The following is a 24186-nucleotide window of genomic DNA, read 5'->3' on the forward strand; positions in this document are numbered from 1 at the left end:
GATAATGAAATCAGCAACACTCTGGAATAGGTGGTCCTGGACCCCGGTCTCTCCACATAAAAACATGGATTAACAAGCAACAGTCTAGTCTATTCTATAGAAAATTTTGAGAAGAAAACTTGGCAACACAAGAACACACTTTTGAAAACCCTAGAACCTCCTGGGTGAGTCTGAAGTGCTCCTTTCTAGAAGCACAAAAACTGGGAAAAGCTGCATCAAACAGTAATGTCAGCAATTTCACACTGACTATACATACATACTGTCCTCCCCCAGGCCGGAATAGTACCACACTGAGAGATGTACTCTGGACCTAGTTTTTCCAGTGGTAAAAAGATAGTTTAAGGCTGACACTTAGCTTTGCCAGTATTCATGGGTGGCCCCAGGAAGAAAACTACTGTGTAGGGAACACTGACAGACCACCTATGGTAAAGGCTGGACCATGTGTAAGCTAGTCACAAAGAAGGACACAGAGCTCACAATAATCAAAGGTCAGATTATGGCAGAGGCATTGCATCCCAGACAGCACCCACACAAGCAAATGCAACTGAGTAAGGAGTACAGCTGAGGTCACCAACCAGTGATTTGGTTTGGCTTGGAGCTGGGTCTGTGACCCTTCTGGGCAGAAAACCAGGCAAGCTGCCCACTGACCCACAGACTATAACTTGAAGCCCCAGTCATCCCGGAAACTTGACCATGTGGCACAGACTTTGACTCCGCCCAATCACAAAGCTAGCCACCAACCTAAATCTAACTATCTTATCTGGGAGACTGGTCAGCCACTCTGCTGAAAAACAACACACAGTGGCTCTGGTCTAATACTCCTCTCACCTAATGCAGTGCACAATCTGAAACACCACTTCAGCCAGGTAAAAGAGCTGGTGGTCCCACTCAACCAGTGGCAAAGGTAGAGAGCCCAGCGAATGGTCTTGCCTGACAATGGATTCCCACTTGGTGGCCTCTCCTGATCATGAAGCCCAGCATACAACGCTACGTAGCCGCACAGTAAATCCAATCCTGGCAAAGGAGCACATCCTGTCTTTCGCCTAACCACAGAGGCATCTCAGCAGCCCTCGGAATAGTCAATGGATGTGCCCTGATGCAAGTCCAGCCTGTCCTCAGTGTTGGTGGTAACCCTGCCTGAGCAGACACACCAGAAGTAGCCCTAATCACCCATCGATGTTCTACGCTGGCCTGTTCAGAAACCTCATATAGATGGACTGGTAAAAATCTTCCCACCAAAGTACACTTGTTAACCTTGTATGAGCTCATCACTTTCAAATACGCAGGTCTCACACACGACAATAAAAGAACAAGGAACAAGGGGCATGTGACAACACCACAGGAAGTTTTTAATGAAGTTGAATGAAAACAGGAAAAATTACATAAATGGGAGAATCAACACAAATAGAGAAATGATTTTAAAACCAAACTAGAACACCTAGAGCTAAGGAATGCAATTACTGCTTTGAAAAATTCAGCAGAGAGTTTAAACAACACATTCAATCAAGCATAAGAAACAATCTGTGAGAGTCCTGGGAAGATGGTGGAGTAGGAGGATCCCCAGCTCACCTCACCCCAAAGACACACCAAGAAAACAGCCACATCAGTGGAACTAATCTGAAAATTACACAAAGACTGGCATAAATATTTTCCAGTTTATCACAGATGAGGCCAAAGCAGAAAACATAGGAGAACGAAGACTTTATTAGGACCAAACCTCTGGTGAGACTAACCAAAAAATGGAAGAACACCATAAGCATGGAGAAGGAAGAAGAGCAGGCACATACTAGGCACCCACAGCACAGGAGACCTGCACTAGAAGATAACTCACTATAACTTGTAGCTTTGAAAGCCACTGGATCTCAACTTTTAGCTACTATGTACATGGGCTTAACTCCAGGTATTTTTAAAAATCAGTCGTCTCAGTTACAGGAGAGCCAGAAAGTAGCAATAAATTGAGTCTGCTGTGCCTTTGTGACTCAGCTGGTTGGGCATCTGACTCTTGATTTTGGCTTAGGCCATGATCTCTGAGGTCATGAGACTGAGTCCTGTGTCAGGCTCAGCACTAACTGTGGAGCCTGCTTAAATTCTCTCTCTTCCTCTGCTTCTCACCTCACTCATGCTCTCTTTTTCTCTAAGAAAGAAAGAAACTGAGTCTCTATCTTGAAGAGCAAGTATAAACAATAACCTGGATAAGATATAGCACAGAAGCAGGACTTCTGAAAGAGCCTGAGGTATATGTGAAGGAGATTTATTTACTAACCTCAGAATACGTCCTGGGAGTGGAGCAGAAATTTTAGGATGCTATGCCAGGAACGTAAGTGTTAACAGATGCCATTTCTTTCCCATTCCCCGGTCGAGATACACAGACATTTATAGGAACTAGTGTGAACACTCTGCACCTATCTTTCTATCAGAAAGAGTTCCCCTGCCTCCGAGGGAAAGAGTTCCCCTGCCATCTGGTTCCCCTGCTTCCAAGTTCCACTGTAGATCCACTCCATCCAACCTTCCTCACGTAGCAGGCATTCCTCCAAAGCAGCTCCTACACCAACACACCCTGTCTCATCCATGCAATGCAGCTAGATGAGCATCAAAGATGAGCATCAAACCATTTTGAACACCTACGGCATTGATCTGAGGATTAATGCAATAGTCTGCATAATTTGAGACAGAGGACTTAGCAGGTACATTGTATGGAGAGATTAACCAGCGGAGAGATGCCACAGAGTCTCCTATGTGGAAGGAAGGGAGAAAAGAGAAAAGGGGACAGCGTAGCATATCAGGATCATGCAAGAAAACCACCCCCACCCCCCCGCCCGAAAGTAGCTGAAGAGAAAAAAATGAGTGAAAAAACTCAGAGAGGACTGGACCAATATTCTGTTTCCCAAAACCACTGATGGAGAGAAATGAGAGGGTTTCAATACCACAGGATTCTATAAACAGTGGAGCACAGTGTCTGAGGTTTGAAGCTTAATACCTGGCAGTGCTCTGGTGAGAAAGTACCTGGCAGTGCTCTGGTGAGAACGTCCACGAGTAGACAGAGGGGTCTGATGGGTCCACGTGCCACACGGGGAAAAGTGGCACCCCTGCTTGGAGGACATTTGGTAGAAGCCATACAGCCTCCCCATAAGCAAAAGTCCCAGCAGACCCTGGAGAGCAGCCACATTTGCTGGTATTGGAACAAAGATACCAGAGTGCGGTGAAAACGGGCACCAGCTGTATGTTGTGAATATGCCATTAACTCTAAATATCCACTGCTGCACAATCACATGAGTGTCTTGTCATTGAGCCAGGGTACTGGCCATTGCTCAAAGGGAACTGCCCCAGAGAATCAGTACAAACAGACCCCAGAGCCACCAGGGTCTCTGAACTGTGGGGTTTTCAACACAGCCCCATCTGAGATAGAAGTCTGGAAGGAGACACCACCTGGCAGGCAGGTATCTTGGACCCAGAGTAGAGGTGGGGAGTGGACAAAAGCACCAGACAGAGGAAGGATGCTTGACTGTGGGATGTGAGAGCGTGAAGTTTGCCTTCCAGAGACTAGGCAACTGAATAAAGCCATTTTTCTCCTCTAGAGCATGTGAAAACTCACACACAGATCAAGCCCAGTAGGCTAAGCAGTGCCATCAAGTGGAGAACAGAGCTGTTATACCAAGCCCTGCTAACTGCTCTCCATATACATCCTCAAGAAGACCAGCACAAATTCCTTCTACCTTCTTATTAGACTACGGACTATAGTGTTCTGCACCAGGGAAACTAGATGTAACTTCATTCAGGTTTCTTGCTGTTTGCTGTTTCATTTATTTGTTGATTTTCTTTCCTTCTGTTTTTGTTTGTGTTATTTTTCTATTTCTATATCAGAAACAAGTTATTTTTTATTTTTAAAATTTTTATTCTACTCTATTATTTAATTTTTTTTTTAGTTTTTAATTTTTTAACTTTTTCCCTTTCTTTTTTTACTCTATCCTATTAAGCTTTCCTCAACAAGAAGACCAAAACACACCTAGGATCTAGATTCCTTTATTTATTTCGTGTTTAAATTTTTAATTTAAATTTTTTATTTTATTAAATTTTTTCTTCCTCTAAAATGACAAGACGCAGGAATTCACCCCCAAAAAAGAACAGGAAAAAAATGGTGGCAGGGATTTAATCAATACACGTATAAGTAAAATGTCTGAACTAGATTTTAAAATCATGATAATATGAATACGAGCTGAGTCGAAAAAAAAAACAAAAACAAACGCATAGAACACAGGACAATCCCTTAATGCAGAAATAAAAGAACTAAAACCTAGGCAGCCCAAAACTAAAAATTCGCTAACCAAGATGCAATCTCAAATGAATGCCGTGACAGCCGAGAATGGATGAAGCAAAACAGCATACAGAAGATAAAATTATGGAAAATAATTAAGCAGGGAAAAAAGGTAAACAAAACCAAAAGATCACTACAAAGACTTGGAGAAACCAATAACTTATTAAGAAAGGAATGACATCTGAATCATAGGAGTCCCAGAAGATGAAGAGACAGGAAAATGGGCAGAAGGTTTATAGGAGCAAATTGTATCTGAACACTTCCCTAATCTGGAGGACAGACATAAAAATCCAAGAAGCACCAAGAACTCCCATTACATTCAAGGAAAACTGACCATTACAAATGCATATCATAGTCAAAATCACAAAATATAAGACAACAATTTGAAAGCAGCAAGGGGAAAAGTGTTTAACCTACATGGGAAGACATATCAGGTTCCCAGCAGGTATGTCACAGAAACATGGAAGACGAGAAACGAGTAAAAGGATACATTAAATGTGCTGAATACCAGATATTCTTTATACAGCAAAACTGTCATTCAGAATAGGAGAGATACAGAGTTTCCCATAAAAACAAAAACTTAAATGAGTTTGTGAACCACTAAATCAGCCCTGCAAGAAATTTTAAGGGGGACTCTGAATGGAGAAAAAACAAATCAAAACAAAATAAAAAGACCAAATCAACAAAGACTACAAAGGAACAGAGATCATCACAAAAATAACACTTCTATGAGTAACACAATGACACTAAATTGATACCTTTCAATAATTATTCTAGATGTAAATGGACCAAAATGCTCCAATAAAAACACGTATGCTATCAGAATGGATAAAAAAACAAGACCCATCTGTATACTGCCTACAAGAGACTCATTTTGCTCCTGAAGACACCTACACACTGAAAGAAGGGGACTGGAGAACCACGTATCAAGCTAATGGTCATTAAAAGAAAGCTGGAGTAGGCGTACTTATGTCAAACTAGATCTTAAAACAAAAACTATAAAAAGAGATGAAGTGAATTATAATTAAGGTACCATTCATCAAGAAGACCTAACAATTGTAAATATTTATGCCACCAGTGTGACAGCACCCAAATATGTAAATTTTAATTACAAATATAAGAAACTCGTTGAGAAAAGCACCGTAATTGGAGGGGATTTTAACACTCAACCTACATCAATGGACAGATGATCCAAGCAGAAAATGAAGGAAACAATGGCTTTGAATAACACACTGGGCTAGATGGACTTAACAGATACATTCAGAATATTTCATCCTAAAGGAGCAAAGTACACATTCTTTTCAAGTGCACATGGAACATTCTGTAGAACAGATTACATAATGGGTTACAAATCAGCCTTCATGAGATACAAAAAAAAAAAAAATACCGAGTTAAGACCATGCATATTTTTCAGATCCCAACAGTATGAAACACAAAATCCACCACAAGGAAAATTTGGTGCAACCACAAAACTTGGAGATTAAAGAACATCCTAAAGAATCAATGGCTTAGGGGAGGAGGGGACAACATGGTGGAGAAGTAGGCAGATCCATACTTCCTGCGACTCTCAAACAAAGAAGTGCACAAGCCGAGGGACTTTGAACACCAAAGCCTGGAGGAAAAGAGGCTGAATCTACCAGGAAGAAAATTTGAAAGTTGGAGAAAAACATGTGGGTGACTGTGAACTGAGGGAGATAAAAAAAAAAGCCCACGTGGGCATGGAGGGGAGGGACCCCCTTCTGCGGAGAGACAAAGGGAAAGGAAAGAGCAGCTAGGGAAGTGTAGGACCATATCCAGACAGGAGAAAGACCTCAGACTGAGATGGAGAGGGATCTGATCTCTAAATGTGGGGTTTTCTTCGGACTGGGTCTGGCTCCCTGTTCCCGGACAGGGGGAGGAGGGCAGCCAAGGCCTGGGTGTGGTGGTTAATCAGGGGCTCAGTCCCCAGCTGGGACCAAGTGGTTCCCTCCCTGGAGGGCTGAGCGATAGTACAAAGCCTGCCTGCAGCTGCCACCCCCAGGCTCAGTGGCTAGGCTGAGGACACAGTCTGCAGTAGGAAAAGGCGGCTGTCTCCCTGGAGTGCTGTGGTAAAGACAAAGCCTGCCTGTGTCTGCCTGAGTCTGCAAGGGCGGTGGCTCAGTCCGCAGTAGGAAAAAGCAGTCCTCCCTGAAGCGTGGCGGCACAAACCCAGCTGGAGCCACATATTGGAGCACACTGAGAGGCGCTCCCCCAGTGCCAGAGCGCAGGGAAGCAGGACTTTGAATCCTAGCCAAGCACAGGGTCGGGGGAGTTAGTGGAGCAAGAAGGACCGCCCCATCTATGCCAGCGGCACAGTAAGGAGGACTCAAACAAAGTCCACTGAGTCTGGTCCCTGGAGAAGAGACTGGGGGATTGCCATTCCCCACCCCCCCCCCGCCCCGCCACCACCACCATCAAGGCAGGGCCTCAAGGATCACCCCTGGGGCCCACAGTGGAGGGAGCTGGGTCCCGATTATACCAAACCACACTCCTCAGCACTGGGTAACCACCAGAGCGGCACAGACCCTGTGGAAAACTCCCCCCGACAAGCACTTCAACACTGCCTGGATTAACTCTAGATCAATTCTGGGTATTTAAGATATATTCTCCCCCCACCTCCATTTCTCCTCCTTATCTCTTCCCTCCCCTAGGCTGGTTACTCTGTTTATTGGTTTGTCTAAACAGACATATTTAATCCATTGTCTTGATACATGTTCTACACGTCCTTCTTTACATTTCTTTCTCTCTCTCTGGAATAATCAAGCCATATAGTTTCTCTGTCTGGGTAACTATCTTCGTTTCGTTTCCCTGCCTCCTCCTTTATTTTCCTTTCTCTCTATGGATTAAGCCTTTTAGTCTCTCTGCCTAGTCAACGTTTAGTTTTTCTTCTTCCCACACTCCTATCATTTCTCTTCTTGTATGTGCTCTTCCATCATCAACGCCTCCACTCTCTAATTTAATTCTAGTGGGTCATTTTCAGTTTGTTTTTTCAGTCTTTAGTTTTTTGTTCTTATTTGTTTCTTTGTGCTGTTTGTTTGTTTCTTCTGTGCTTGAGTGGTTTTGTCTCCTGTTTGTCTGTTTTCCTTTATAGGTTACTCAAAGGAACAAATCAAAGCACGCCTGGTGTAGGGTTTAAAATATCACTATCAGTAGGGTAATAAAATAACCAAAGTCACAACAACACAGAGCGAGTAACAATCTCCAGAAAACACCTCCTGAAGGGCCAGACCCTGGACAGTGTATGACCCTCCTTTAACATAGCAGTGCTCGCAGGTGCAGAGCACACAACAAGCTTTTAAAATGCATAAGGGACAGTAAAATACCCCAAATGAGGAAACAGAAGAATTCTCCTAAAAAGATATTCCTGGAGGTAGAGACGGCTAATGAATTGATCAAAACCGACTTAAGCAACATAACTGAACAAGAATTTAGAATAACAGTCATAAATATTGCTAGCTTGAAAAGAGCAGAGAAGACAGCAGAGAATCTATTGTTACAGAGATCAAGGGACTAAAATATAGTCATGAGGAATTAAAAATGCTCTAAATGAAGTGTAAAACACAAGGGAGGCAGCCACAGAGCAGACTGAAGACAGAGGGGAGAAAAGGGGAAGTAGAAGATAAAATTATGGAAAAGGAGAAAGTTGAGAAAAAGAGAGAGAGAGAAAAAATCCAGGATTATGAGGGGAGAATTAGAGAACTAAGTGATGCAATCAAATGGAACAATAGCCATATCATAGGAATTCCAGAAGAAGAAGAAGAGAGAGAAAGGGGCTGAAGGTGTCCTTGAACAAATCATAGCTGAGGCTTCCTTGATCGGGGGAAGGAAACAGGCATTGAAATCCAACAGGCACAGAGAACCCACTTCAGACATAACTTAAATTGATCTTCTGCGCAACATATCACAGTAAAACTGGCAAAATACAAGGATAAAGAGAAAATTCTGAAAGCAGCTAGGAATAAACATGCTCTAACATATAAAGAGAGACCGATAAAACTCGTGACTGATCTGTCTACCGAAACTTGGCAGGCCAGAAAGGAATGGCAGGAAATCTTCAATGTGATGAACAGAAAAAAATATGCAGCCAAGAATCTTTATCCAGAAAGTCTGTCACTCAGAATAGAAGGAGATATAAAGGTTTTCCCAAACAAACAAACAAAAAATGAAGGAATGCATCACCACTAAACCAGCCCTACAAGAGATCCTAAGGGGGAGTCGGTAAGTGAAATGTGGCAAGGACCACAAAGGACCAGAGACTCCACCACAAGCATGAAACCTACCAGTAACACAATGACTCTAAACCCGTATCTTTCAAAAATAACACTGAATGTATGGAAAAACACAGGGTATCAGAATGGATAAAAAAAAAACAAAAACCAACAAGACCCATCTATTTGCTATCTACAAGAGACTCATTTTAGGCCTGAGGACACCTTCAGATTGAAGTGACATTGAAAGATGGAGAACTATCATGCTACTGGAAGTCAAAAGAAAGCATGAGTAGCCATACTTATATCAGAAAAACTAGACATTAAATTGAAACCTGCAAGAAGAGATGAAGAAGGGCATTATATAATAATTACAGGGTCTATACATAAGGAAGACCTAACAATTGTAAATGTCTATGCACCAAATTCTGGAGCCCCCAAGTATCTAAAACAATGAATCACAAACATAAGCAAGCTTATTGATAAGAATGTGATAATGGCAGGGGGATTTTAATACCCCACATACAACAATGGATTGATCATCTACACAGGATCAGAAAGAAAAAAGGGCCCTGAATGATACATTGAATCAGATGGACTTGACAGATATATTTAGAACTCTGCATTCCAAAGCAACAGAATATACTTTTTTCTCGAGTGCACATGGAACTTTCTCCAAGATACATCACATACTGGGTCACAACACAGTCCTTAGTAAGTATAAAGATCATACCATGCACACTTTCAGATCATAATGCTAGGAAACTTGAAATCAACCATAAGAAAAAGTCTGGAAAACCTGCAAAAGCATGGAGGTTAAAGAACACCCTACTAAAGAATGAATGGGTCAACCAGGCAATTAGAGAAGGAACTGAAAAATATACGGAAACAAATGAAAATGAAAATACAACAATCAAAATGCTTTGGGATGCAGTGAAGGCAGTCCTGAGAGGAAAATACATTGCAATCCAGGCCTCTCGCAAGAAACAGGAAAAATCCCAAATACAAAATCTAACAGCATACCTCAAGAAACAAGAAGCAGAACAGCAAAGGCACTCCAAACCCCGCAGAAGAGGAGACATAATAAATATCAGAGCAGAAATAAACAATATAGAATCTAAAAAAACTGTAGAGCAGATCAATGCAAACAAGAGTTGGTTTTTTTTGGAAAAATAAACAAAATTGATAAACCTCTAGCCAGGCTTCTCAAAAAGAAAAGGGAGACGACCCAAATAGATAAAAATTTCATTCATTCCATGAAAGAAAATGGAATTATTACAAGCAGTCCCTCAGAAACACATGAAGTTATCAGGGAATACTATGAAAAATGTTATGCCAACAAACTGGATACCCTGGAAGAAATGGACATATTCCTAAGCACCCACACACTTCCAAAACTGAAACAGGAAGAAATAGAAAACTTGAACAGACCCGTAACCAGCAAAGAAATTGAATCAGTTATCAAAAATCTCCCAACAAATAAGAGTCCAGGACCAGATGGCTTCCCAGGGGAATTCTACAAGACATTTAAAGAGAGATAATACATACCCTTCTCAAGCTGTTCAAAAAAAATAGAAAGGGAAGGAAAACTTCCAGACTCATTCCATGAAGCCAGCATTACTTTGATTCCCAAATGAGACAGAGATCCAGCAAAAACAAAACAAAACAAAACAAAACAAAACAAAACAAAACAAAACTACAGGCTAATACCCCTGATGAATACGGATGCACAAATTCTCAACAAGATACTAGCAAATCAAATTCTACCGTATATAAAAATAATTATTCACCATGATCAAGTGGAATTCATTTCTGGGCTGCAGGGCTGGTTGACATTCGCATATCAATCAATGGGATACATCACATTAACAAAAGAAAAGAAAAGAACCATATGATCCTGCCAATCGATGCAGAAAAAGCATTTGACAAAATTCAGCATCCTTTCTAAATAAAAACCCTCGGAAATGTCAGGATAGAAGGAACATACTTAAACATCATAAAAGCCATTTATGAAAAGCCAACAGCTAATATCATCCTCAATGGGGAAACACTGAGAGGTTTCCCCCTGAGATCAGTAACAGGACAGGGGTGTTCACTCTCACCGCTGTTATTTAACGTAATGTTGGAAGTTGTAGCATCAGCAATCACACAACAAAAGGAAGCCAAAGGCAACAAAAGTGGCAAAGTTAAAGTCAAGCTTTCACTTTTGCAGATGACATAATACTCTACAAGGAAAACCCAAGAGACTCCACCAAAGGCTGCTAGAATGGATACATGAATTCAGCAAAGTCGCAGGATACAAAATCGATGTACAGACATCACGTGCATTTTTATACACCAATAATTAACCAACATAAAGAGAAATAAAGAAACTGAACCCATTCACAATTGCACCCAGAATCATAAAATACCTAGGAATAAACCCAACCAAAGATGTAAAAGACGTGTATGCTGAAAACTATTGAAAGCTGATGAAGGAAACTGAAGAAGATACAAAGAAATGGAAACCATTCCGAGCTCATGGATTCGCAGAATAAATATTGTTGGAATGTCGATACTACCCAAAGCAATACTACCCAAAGCAATCTACGCATTCAATGCAATCCCAATCCCAATCTAAATTCTTCTCAAAGCTAGAATAAGGAATCCTAAAATCTGTATGGAACCATAAAAGACCCCGAACAGCCAAAGTAATATTGAAGAAGAAGACTGAAGTGGGAGGCATCACAATCCCAGACTTTAGCCTCTACAAAGCTGTCATCAACAAGACAGTATGGTATTGGCACAAAAACAGACACATAGACCAAGGAAATAGAATAGAAATCCCAGAACTGGACCTACAAATGCATGCTCAACTAATCTTTGACAAAGCAGGAAAGAATATCCAATGAAAAACAGACGGTCTCTTTAACAAATCGTGCTGGGAGAACTGGACAGAAACATGCAGAAGAATTAAACTAGACCATTTTCTTACACCATTCACAAAAATAAACTCAAAATGGGTGGAGGACCTGACTGTGAGACAGAAAACCATCAAAACCTTAGAGGAGAAAGCAGGAAAAAAACCTCTCTGACCTCAGCTGCAACAATTTCTTGCTCAATGCATCTCAAAAGGAAGGGAATTAAAAGCAAAAATGAACTATTGGGACCTCGTGTAGACAAAGAGCTTCTGCACTTCAAAGGAAACAATCAACAAAAATAGAAGGCAACCAACGGAATGGGAAAAGATATTTATAATGACGTATGGGACAAAGGGCTAGTACCCAAAATCTATAATGAACTCACCAGACTCCATACCTGGAAAACAAATAATCCAGTGAAGAAATGAGCAGAAGACATGAATAGACACTTTTCTAAAGAAGACATCCATATGGCCAACAGGCACATGAAAAGATGCTCTATGTCACTCCTCATCAGGGAAATACAAATCAAAACCAGGCTCAGATACCACCTCTCTCCAGTCAGAGTGGCTAAAATGAGCAAATCAGGAGACTACAGATGCTGGAGAGGATGTGGAGAAATGGGAATCTCTTGCACTGTCGGTGGGAATGCAAACTGGTGTAGCTGCTGTGGAAAACAGTGTGGAGGTTCCTCAAAAAATGAAAACTAGAACTACCCTATGACCCAACAAAAGCACTGCTAGGAATTTACCCAAGCGTTACAGGAGTAATGATGCATAAGGGCACTTGGACCCCAATGTTTATAGCAGCACCTTCAACAACAGCCGCATTATGGAAAGAGCCTAAGTGTCCGTCAACTGACAAATGGATAAAGAAGATGTGGTTTACATATACAATGGGATACTACTTGGCAATGAGAAAAAATGAAATCTGGCCATTTGTGGCAAGGTGGATGGAGCTGGAGAGTATTATGCTAAGTGAAATAAAGTCAGGCAGAGAAAGACAAATACCATTATGTTTCACTCATATGTGGATCCTGAGAAACTTAACAGAAGACCATGGGTGATGAGAAGGGGCAAAAAAAGTTACAGGGACGGAAGTAGGTAAACCATGAGACTCTTAAATACTGAGAACAATCTGAGGGTTGATTGGGGGTGGGGGAGAGGGGAAAGTGGGTCATGGGCATTGATGAGGGCACCTGTTGGGATGAGCACTGGTATTGTACAGATATCAATTTAAAAATACATTGTATACATATATGTATAAATAATGTACGTACATATATATGTATGTATATGTATATAAATACAATTATATACGTATGTATAAATAAATATAAATGTGTAAAAATATATATTTATTTTTTATATAAACATATAAATACAAATACATAAGATATAAAGAGAATTCATAAATTATATTTTTATAAAAAGAATTCAAGTTATATATATAACTTGAGAGAGAGGGAGAGAATCAAAGGGTTAACCTAGAAATTAACGACCAAATTAAAAAGCAAATTAAAAAGTATATGGAAGCCTAAGTATATGAAAACACAACAGTTCAAAATTCTGGGATGCAGGAAGCACATAGCAATTCAAAGATTCCTAAAGAAGGAAGAAACATCTCAAAAACACCTTACACCTAAAGGAGTTGGGTAAAAGAAATAATGCTCAAAATCCAGCAGAGGAAGAGACATAATAAAGATTAGAGCAGAAATCCATGGTACTGAAATAACAAAAAAAGTACAACAGATCAACAAAACCAGGATCTGGTTCTTTGAAAGAATTAACACAATTGATAAAGCCCAGAAAGAAAACAGAAAGGACCCAAATACATAAAGTCACAAATAAAAGAGGAGAGATCAAAACCACAAATGAAAGAGGAGGTATCACAACCAACACCACAGACACACAAATAATAATTAGTGACTATTATAAGAAATTATATGCCAACAAACTGGGCAATGTGGAAAAAAATGGACAAATTCCAATAAAGACACAAACTAACAACACTGAAAGAGCAATAGAAAATTTGAACAAAATCACAGCCAGTAAAGACACTGAGTAAGTAATAAAATATTTCCCAAAAAACCAAAAGTCCAAAGACAGATGGCTTCTCAAGGGCATTCTACCAACATTTCAAGAAGAGTTAATAAGGAAAACGTCCATATTCATTCTATGAATCCAGCATCACCTAGATTTTAAAACCCTAAAAAACAAAAAACACTAAAAAGGAAAACTACAGACCAATTTCCCTGACGAACACGGATGCAAAAACTCTCAACGAGACACTAGAAAAACAAATGCAATAATATATTAAAAGAATTATTCACCATGATCAAGTGGAATTTATTCCTGGACTGCAAGACTGGCTCACTATCTGCAATTATCTCAATGTGATACACTCCATCAAAAAGAGAAAGGATAAGAACTATATGATCCTCTCAACAGATGCAGAAAAAGCGTTTGACAAAATACAACATCTTTTCTTAATGAAAACTCAAAAGCAGAGATAGAATTAACATTCCTCAACAATATAAAGGCCATAAACAAAATATCCACACCTATTATCATCCTCAATGGGGAAGAACTTAGGGTATTCCCCCTATAGTCAGGAACATGACAGGGATGTCCGCTCTCACCACTGTTGTTCAATATAGTGTTGGAAGTGCATGCCTCAGCAATCAGACAACAAAAAAGAATAGACGGCATACAAACTGGCAAGAACGAAGTCAAAATTCACTTTCACAGATTACATGATACCCTATGTGGAACTCTTGAAAATCTCCACCAAAAACTGTTAAAACTGACTGGAATAAGCATAGATGCCAGATATAAGTCAATGCAAAGAAACTGGCTGTATTTCTATACACCAATAATAAAGCAGAAGAGAAATCAAGGAATCAGTCCCGTATACAATTGCTCCAAAAACCATAAAATACCTAGGAATAAACCAAACCAAATAGGTAAAATATCCAATATGATGAAACGTATAGGAAGTTTATGAAAAGAAATACAAAACACAAAGAAATGGAAAAATATTCCATGCTCCTGAACTGAGAAAACAAATATTGTTAAAATGTCGATTCTACCCAAAGCAATCCACACAGTCAATTCAATCCCTATCAAACTAACCCCAGAAACATTCAGAGAGCTAGAACAGACAATTCTAAAATGTTTACAGGACCAGAAAAGACCCCAAATAATCAAAGTAATGTTAAAATAAAAAAGAAAACCAAAACTAGAGGTATCACAACTCTGGACTTCAAGGTATACTGCCAAGCTGTAATCATCAATACAGTATGGTACTGCACAAACACAGACACATGGATCAATGGATTAGGAAAGAAAACCCATAAGCGGACCCATAAATGTATGGCTAACTAGTCTTTTACAAACATGAAATTGTATCCAGTGGAAAAAAGACAGTCTTTTCAGCAAATGGTGTTGGGAAAACTGGACAGCAGCAACATTCAGAAGCATGAACCTGGACCTCTCTCTTACAACATACATGAAAATGAACTCAAGTGGATGAAAGACCCAAATGTAAGACAGGAAGCCATCAAATCCTAGAAGGAAACACAGGCAACAACCATTTTGACCTTGGCTGCACCAACTTCTTAGATATTGTTCCAGAGGCAAGGGAAACAAAAACAAAACTGAACTACTGGACCTCACGAAGATAAAAATCTTCTCCACAGCAAAGGAAACAATCAACAAAACTGTAAGGAACACAGTGGAATGGAAGAAGGTATTTGCAAAGGACATAAAGGGTAATATCTAAAATGTATAAACAACATCAAACTCAACACCAAAAAAACAAATAATCCAGTGAAGAAATGGGCAAAAGACATGACAAAAGACACTTTCCCAAAGAGGTCATCCAGATGGCCCCTCTGTTTGGGAGGGGTTTGTTCTGGGAGTTTTCTGGTCAATGTCTGGGATATTTAGGATTATTTGATAATTATTTAGTTGTGTTCCTGTGTTGATGGGAGCCTGAAATAAGTAAGTAAGTAAGTAAGTAAGTAAATAAATAAATAAATAAATAAATAAATAAATAAATAAATATTTAAATATATATTAATATAAATATAAATATAAATATAAATATAAATATAAATAATAAATTAAATAAATAACTTAAAAATGAATAAGTAACTTAAACAAAAGAAGAAAATCCTGCCATTTGCAAAAAACGGATGAACCTGGAAGATATATGCTAAGTTAAATAAGCCAGAGACATAAAGAAAAATACTTTACGGTATCATGTATATGTGGAACCTAACTAAAAAATAGAGCTCAAAGAAATACAGAGTAGAACGGTGATTTCCAGAAGTTGGGAGTTGGAGGAAATGTAGAGATGTTGGTCAAAGAGTAAACAATTTCACAACAACAAATTAGATAACCTAGATGGACAGGGAACCATTTTGAGAAGCACAAAATCTACCAATGTGGAAAAAAGAAATAAGCTAAATAGACCTAAAGTAAGAGATTAGTCAAGTTAAAAAAAAAAAAAACTGTAATCAAAGGAAAGCACAGGATGCAGATGCCTTTTTCCTCCAAATACAACAAAGACATAAAAAAAAAATGAATTCCAGTACATCTTCAACCTTTTCAACAAATGGAAGAAAATGGAAAACAGCACCATGGCAATAAAATATGTTACACCTCCGTGGAAAACAGTCTAATGATTATTCAATTACAATGTAACATAGCAATTCCACTTTTTAGAATATGACAGAACAATTCCATTTCCAGGTATGCACTGAAAACACCATTTATTCAAACAATATCAAGGGATATTTGTATATCTCATGTAAATACAAAAGTTCCTAAGAACCTATTCCCAATCTTGGAGGGAGACAGAAGCAGAGCAGGAGGACCTCAGGCTCCCATCAACACAGGAACACAACTAGATAGTTATCAAGTAATCCTAAATATCCCAGACATTGACCTGAAAACTCACAGAACAAACTCCACAACTAGAGGGAGAGAAGAGGCCACACTGAGTAAGGAGGAAAGTGCAGAGATGTGGTTTAGGGTAGAAATGGAAAGAGGGTGCTACAGAGGTCCTGGTCCCAGAGAAGAATGAGAGAATGGAGCTACAGAGGAAGACTCCCAAAACCACTGTGTGGGAAAATGAGGGTCTGAATTTTCTGAGTTCTTGCAACCAATGGGGCTCAAATATTAAAGGTCGGAGCAGCTGGCTGAGATGGGGCCCAGGGGTACTGCACTGCTCCTGGAGAAAATACAGGCAAACAACTTGCAGGTAGATGGCATGGAAACAATGATTAGAAGGTCACCTGAGGCATGGGGAGGGAGGGGCGCGGGCATTATTCAGTCACTCTTATTGGAGTTTATCCCTGAGAGGCAGCATTCAGCATTCACACAGATACCTCTCTAGGAACAAAGGATCTGGCTAGCCTCATTTCCTTTCCCCAGTCCTCACCATAAACCCAGAACCAACTGGAACCTACAATGACTGCCTAACTTGCTACACCAAGTTGCACACCCCTACACTATGACAAGACCACCTTTCTCAGTCAAGCATGCCTCAGTCCCAGTGTGGCATGCCAGGTCCTCCCACAGAAAATCAGCATAAACCCCTGCCCACACCACATCTCCCAACCAGAGAGTCCTGCAAGGCTTCAGCTCTGGTAAAAGTGGCGTCGGCCCTCACGTCACAAGCATACCAGAGCACACACCACATTCTTTCCAAAGACCAAAAGCAGCCTCTGGAGATATGTCAGAAAGACAGAGGAGTACTACACAATGGCAAAGTACTCACAGCACAGTGGAGACCCTCCCTAAAGTGGCAGGCCCTGGGTACTACATGACCTCTTCTTCATAAAGCCACGACTCTCAGGATAGGGAGCCATAAGTGTGTTTTATAACACAGAGAAGGAGGCAGAAATGAAGACAAAATGTGAACATGGAAGAATTTATTCCAAATGAAAGAACAAGATAAGGCAAGTAGAGATCTAAGTGAAACAGATATAAATGACATACTTGATGGAGAATTTAGAACATCTGTAAGGAAACAAGCTGGGATTCAAAACAACAGAAGACCTCAGGGACATCCTTACCACAGAGATAAAAGTGTTAAAAATGAATCCATCAAAAATGAAAGATGCAACAGATGAGATTAAAAACCCACTTCATATAATGAACAGTGCACTGGAATGAGGAAATAAATAACTTAGTGACCTAGAGAAGAAAAATGGAAAATAATAAAGCTGAACAAAAGAAAGAATAATTACGGAACATGAGAATAGATTTCAAGAACTCAGTGACTCCATCAAATGTAGTAACACCCATATTATAGGAGTTCCAGAAAAAGGAGAGAGAGAAAAGGGGGAAGAAAATTTATTTGAGGAATAATAGCTCAAAACTTCCCTAATGTGGGGAAGGAAACAGACATGCAAATCCAGGATTCAGGAAACACAGAGAATCCCCATCAAAACCAACAAGATCAGGACAACGCCAAGGTATGTTGCAATTAAACTTGCAAAATATAGCATTAAAAAATCCTGAAAGCAGCAAGACAACAAAGTCCCTACTATACAAGGAAAGACCCAGAAGGCTAGCTGCAGATCTCTCAACAGAAAGTTAGCAAGCCAGAAGGCCATGGAATGATGATATATACAATATACTGAATGGGAAAAACCTACAGGCAAGAATAGTCTATCCAGGAAGGTATCATTCAGAAGAGAGGGGCAGATAAAGAGTTTCCCAAATAAAACTAAAGGAATTTGACAAATTAGTTTCCCAGACAAATAAAACTAAACCAGCCCTAAAAGAAATATTAAAGGGGACTCCTTGAGAGCAAAGGAGATATCAAAAGTGACAGAGACACAATGTCCAGAAACAAAAAAAGCAACAAAATGTTACTAAGTACATATTTATCAATAATTACTTTGGATGTAAGTTGACTAAATTCTCCAATAAAAGGAAATTAAGGAAGAAATAAAAAAAAAATACATGGAAACAAATGAAAATGAAAACACAACAGTACAAAACCTTTGGGATACTACGAAAGCAGTTTTAAAGCCAACAGAAGGAAGCAAATAATAAAGACCAGAGCAGAAATAAATGATATAGAAAAAAATCAGACAACTCCATGAAACCAGGCGCTAGTTCTTCGAAAAAAAAAGAAGATACACCGCTAGCCAAGCTTATCAAAATGAAAAAAGAATGGACCCAAATAAATAAAATCACAAATAAAAGTAGAGAAATAACAACCAACGCCACAAAATTATTTAAAAAAAAAAGAATATTAGAAAAACTATAGGCCAAAAAATTGGAAAACTAGAAGAAATAGATAAATTCTTTGAAACATAAGCTGCGAAAATGAAAAACAAACACAAAAAAGTGAAAACCTGAGCAGGTCAATAACCAAAAAGAAACTGAATCCGTCATCAAAAACTTTCCAAATAAACTAAGTCTAGGGACAGACGGTTTCACAGATGAATTATACTAAACATTTAAAACAGTTAATACCAAGGGATACAGGAGTGCTGGATGCATAGGGGCACTTTTACCCCAATGTTTATACTAGCACTTTCAACAATAGCCAAATTATGGAAAGAGCACAAATGTCTATCAACTGACGAATGGATAAAGAAGTTGTGTTTGTATACACAATGGAATACTACGTGGCAATGAGAAAGAAAGAAATATGGCCTTTTGTAGCATTGTGGATGGAAGTGGAGAGTGTTATGCTAAGTGAAATAAGTCATACAGAGAAAGACAGATACCATATGTTTTCACTCTTATGTGGATCCTGAGAAAGTTAACAAAAGACCACGGGGGAGGGGACGAAATAAAAAAGAGGTTAGAGAGGGAGGGAGCCAAAATATGAGAGGCTCTTAAAAACTGCGAACAAACTGAGGGTTGATGGGGGATGGGAGGGAGGGGTGGTGGGAGGGAGGGAAGGGTGGGTGATGGGTACTGAGTATGAGTCCTGGGTGTTGTATGGAAACCAATTTGACAACAAATTTCATATTAAAAACATAAAAAAATAAAAGAGTTAATACCTATTCTTCTCAAACTATTCCAAAACAAAGAAAAGGAAGGATATCTTCCAAACTCATACTATGAGACCAGCTTTATCTTGATTCCAAATAAGAGGAAGACTACACTGAGAAAGAGAACTACAGGCCACATCCCTGATGGACATGGATGCAAAACTTCGCAATAAAATACTAGCAAATATAATCCAACAATTTATTAAAATAATCATTCACCAGATTATTCCTGGGTTTCAAGGTTGGCTCAATATTCACAAATCTACATGACACTCCACATTAATAAAGAAAAGGATAAGAACCATATAATCATCTCAACAGATACAGAAAAGCATTTGCCAAAAAAAAAAAAACAAACCATCCACTCATGATAAAAATCCTTAATAAAGAATATTTACAGGGAATATACTTCAACATAAAAAAAGGACAATTATGAAAAACACATAGCTAGAATCATCCTCAATGAAGAAAAACTGATAGTTTTCCCTTTACAAGAAAGGGATGTCCACTCTCCACTAATGTCATTCAGCACGGTAGTAAAAGTCATACCCTCAGCAATCAAAACGAAAGAAAAAGCAGAAAAGAAAGAGAAAGGAAAAGAAGGAAAGAAATAAAGAAAAGGAAGGAAGGAAGGGAGGGAGGGAGGGAGGGAAAGAAAGAGAGAGAGAGAGACAGAGAGAAAGAGAGAAAAAGAGAGAAAGAAAGAGAGAAAGAGAAAAAACTGGTGAAGGCACTCTAGGAAACAGTATGCAGATTCTCAAAAAGGTAAAAATAGACTATATAATCCGGCAACTGCACTGCTGGGTACTTACCCAAACAATACAAAAACACTAATTCAAAGTGATGCATGCACCCCAATGTTTACAGCATTTATTATTACTATTATTATTATTATTATCATTATTATTATTATTATTATTATTATTTATAACAGGCAAAATATGGAAACTGTCCATATGTTCACCAACTTTGAGTAAAAAAGTAGTTATATATGTAGGGAAGCATGGGTGGCTCAGTCGGTTACACATCTGACTTTGTCTCAGGTCATGATTTCGCAATTTGTGAGTTCAAGCCCTGCATCAGGCTCTGTGCTGACAGCTCAGAGGCTGGAGCCTGCTTCAGATTCTGTCTCCCCCTCTCTCTGCCCCTCCCCAACTTGTGTTCTGTCTCTCAAAAATAAACATTAAAAAATTAAAAGAATTTAATTTAATTTAATTTTTTAAAAAATTTAAATTTAAATTTAAAATTTTAAATTTAAAAAGAACTTAAAAAATTAAAAGAATGTAGTGATCTACATACAAAATGGAATATAAGCCATAAAAAAGAATAAAATCTTGCCATTTGTAATGACATGTTTGGAGCTAGAAGCAACATAAGTTAGTCAGAGAAAGGGAAATACCATATGATTTCAACCACGTGTAGAACTTAACAAACTAAACAAATGAGCAAAGGCAGAAATGAAAGAGAAACAGACTGGAAATAGATTTCTAACTCTAGAGAATAGAAGAGAGGTGGTAAGGGAGGTAGTTATGGCTTAAATAGGTGATGGGCATTAGATAGGTACTTGTGATGAGCACATGTATTGTACAGAAGGACTGAATCTCTATACTGTACACCTGACACTAATATTATAGTGTATGCTAACTAACTGGAAGTTATATAAAACTTTAAATTAAGAACAATTCCCAATACCTGTCCCCCCCCCCCATAGTAAAGGTGGGAATCAAAAGGTGGAAACAATCCAAGTGTGCATCCAGTTACAAACTGATGAACGAAATGCAGTACAGATATACAGTGGAATATTATTTTGACACCAAAAATGATAAAAGACTCCTATAACATTGATGACAGATCATCCTGTGTAAAGGAATGCAGAAACAAAAACCCACGTATCATACGATTTAATTGCTAGGCAATAACCAAAACAGAAAAATCAGTATTCACAGAAAGTTGATTAGTAATTGCCAAAGCCTCCAGGGAGAAGGTAAGTAAAGTGACTGCTCAATGCGTACTAGGATTCTGTAAAAAGTCATGAACATATTCCAGAATTAAATAGGGAGGATGCTTGTGGAAACCAGCAACACTTACGCAGCTGCTCCTTTCATTTCCCCTCTTAGCCTCTGGCATCTATTAAGCTACTTTCTGTCCGTCTCTACGTCTATTGTTTGTATCTAAGAATTAACTAAATTTCACCCAATTTCCTATCTCTAAATGGTTAAAATAATAAATTTCATGTTAGTCTACCACTTACAAAACATTAGTTAATTACTCACTGAAAAACATTGAACTTACGAGGACACTCGGCTGGTGAGGACTCTCTCCCCGCTGTTTCTCTGAGACAATTTATGCTTACAGACTTTTTCAATAACAAATTCTTGTTATTAAACAGAAGAGTAGAAATTTAAGGTGGTAAAAGAAATGTGAGGCACTAAAAGAAAATGTTACACCAGTAAATAATGTCCCCACTCTTCCCCTTCAAAATGCAAGTATTATTTGGGGGAGCAAGACTTTACATATACAGAGAAATAAGAGTTTCAAGAAGGCTTAGAGCATAGATTCTTCATCAATTTCAAGTTAAACATTTCTTAAAGATAGAAAGTTCTAAATTAAAAACAATACATTATTAAAGGGGGAAAAATTAGCCGTAAATAATCTAAATTACTTAATGCAGCATCTTCTTTAAATAAATACCTTGATATACTCAATCCAATGCTGGAGAAGAACTTGAAAGCCACATTCTATCTTACTGAATACTTGGTAGACTAAAGACAAATCCTCAATTCTATTTTCATCAAGAAGAAAGCTTAAGCCTGAATATTAGAAACATGAAAGCAAAATTAGCAATACAAATACCCACCTCAGATATACGTTAAATGATACATTAATTTGAGATTGTTACATTCAAGACATTTACTCTGGATTAAAAATGCTACAGTCCTAAACTTTGCAAGTAAGTGTCGTATCAGTAAGTGTTTATTAAGAAATAATTAGATGGATGGCAGAAAAAAGAGTGTAATCTATTCCTCTGGACTATTTGTTTTTCCACTGTCATAAATGCTGTCTTGTAAACCACTGTGTATTTCGTATTATTGCCGCAAAACATACATCACATAAATTTATAGTAAATAAGTTTGTAATATAGATATTACTGTGCATGAATTAGAAAATTACAGATTTTAAATAGAACTTTAACTAGACACATTAAATATCTGATTAAGTGCCAGATACTGATTTTTACATAAGAACAGGAAGGTATACAATATACCCAAATACATGGACAAATATAATCATTCTATAAATAAATAAACAAGCATAAAAACCCCAGAATGCAAAAGACATATAGCAATATATTTGCTTCTAAAAAGCCACGTGTTCAGCATCAGAATACATCACTATCGACACGTTGCTTTTCTCTATTCGACATTACCTGAAGAACCCTCACCGTCCAAAGAAACTTTCTGCCAACTCTATCCTAGAAATATATATACCATACTGAACATATAAAATAAAGAAACTAAGGTTAATAAAATATCATAATTTGCTAGTATCTGCCAATTTATAAATTAATAACTTTTCAGCATTCGTCAACTTTGGAGATCTAAAAACTATGCTATTTTAGTTCACCTCTCACTTCCCAGTAACTGTGTTGATAAATTCCTACCTTTTTAATCAATCCATACTACCAGTTTACCATTTATTATTATGGTTTATGTGAAGTATAAATCGTTTTCTGTTCAAATTTAAATTCGTTATAAAAACAGAAAATGAAAAAAGCTATAACAGATGACATATTCGGTTGTAGATTTTTTACTGGCATTTCTAAGCATTAAAACTGTCACGGTAAACTGAAAACTGTCAATCATTAAAAAGTTGTTCTAAACTGCACAGGGGCAATGACTGCACATTGTCATTAATATACTAAAAACCAATCAAATATGTGTGTTAAAACAGACTGATTTTATGACATGTAAATTATATATCAATGTTTTAAAGACAAGTAGGACTTTGGTAGTGAAACATTTCTTAAATCCAAAGATAGGACTTGAATAGAAAAATATCTTAGTTTTCCACATTTGGGGCCTCATTATTTACAAATCTCTATTTTCAATTTACATTATAAAATATTATTGTTGAGATGAACACTGAACCATCCTACACACCTACAAAACTGATTGGAGGATTAACACAACACTCTGCACAACCTGAACCACAGAATTCATCAGGAATTCACCCCAAAAGAAAGAGCACGAAGAAACGACAGCCAGGGATTTAACCAACACAGATACAAGCAAGACGTCTGAACCAGAATTTAGAATCACGATAATATGAATACTGGCTGGAGTCCAAAATAGACTACAGTCCCTTTGTGCAGAGATAAAAGAAGTAAAAAAATACCCAGAGTTAAATTAAAAATGCTATAACTGAGCTGTGATCACGGATGGATGCACGGGCAGCAAGCATGGATGAGGCAGAAAAGAGAATCAGCGATATAGACGACAAATTTACAGAGAATAAAAAAGCAGAGAAAAAGAGGGAGATTAAGGCAAAAAAGCACGATTTAAGAATTCGAGAAATCAGTGACTCATTAAAAAGTAACGACATCAGAATCATAGGGGTCCCAGAGGAGGAAGAGAGAGAAATAGGGGTAGAAGGGTTAAGTGAGCAAATCACAGCAGAAAACTTTGCTAACCTGGGGAAAGACCCAGACATCAAAATCCAGGA

The 24186-nt window shown here is 38.4% G+C and overlaps 1 protein-coding gene across 1 annotated transcript in view; it reads right to left on the reverse strand.

The window, feature by feature from the left end:
- LOC145715056 (cullin-4B-like) overlaps positions 1-24186 on the reverse strand; it is a 103577-nt gene that overhangs the window by 56971 nt on the left and 22420 nt on the right. Inside the window, 1 exon segment of the mRNA XM_081794638.1 lies at positions 22156-22274. Coding sequence (XP_081650764.1) covers positions 22156-22274 — 119 coding nt within the window.

This window comes from Panthera onca, chromosome Y (genome assembly GCF_046562875.1).
Source record: "Panthera onca isolate mPanOnc1 chromosome Y, mPanOnc1 haplotype 2, whole genome shotgun sequence".
NCBI lineage: Eukaryota > Metazoa > Chordata > Mammalia > Carnivora > Felidae > Panthera > Panthera onca.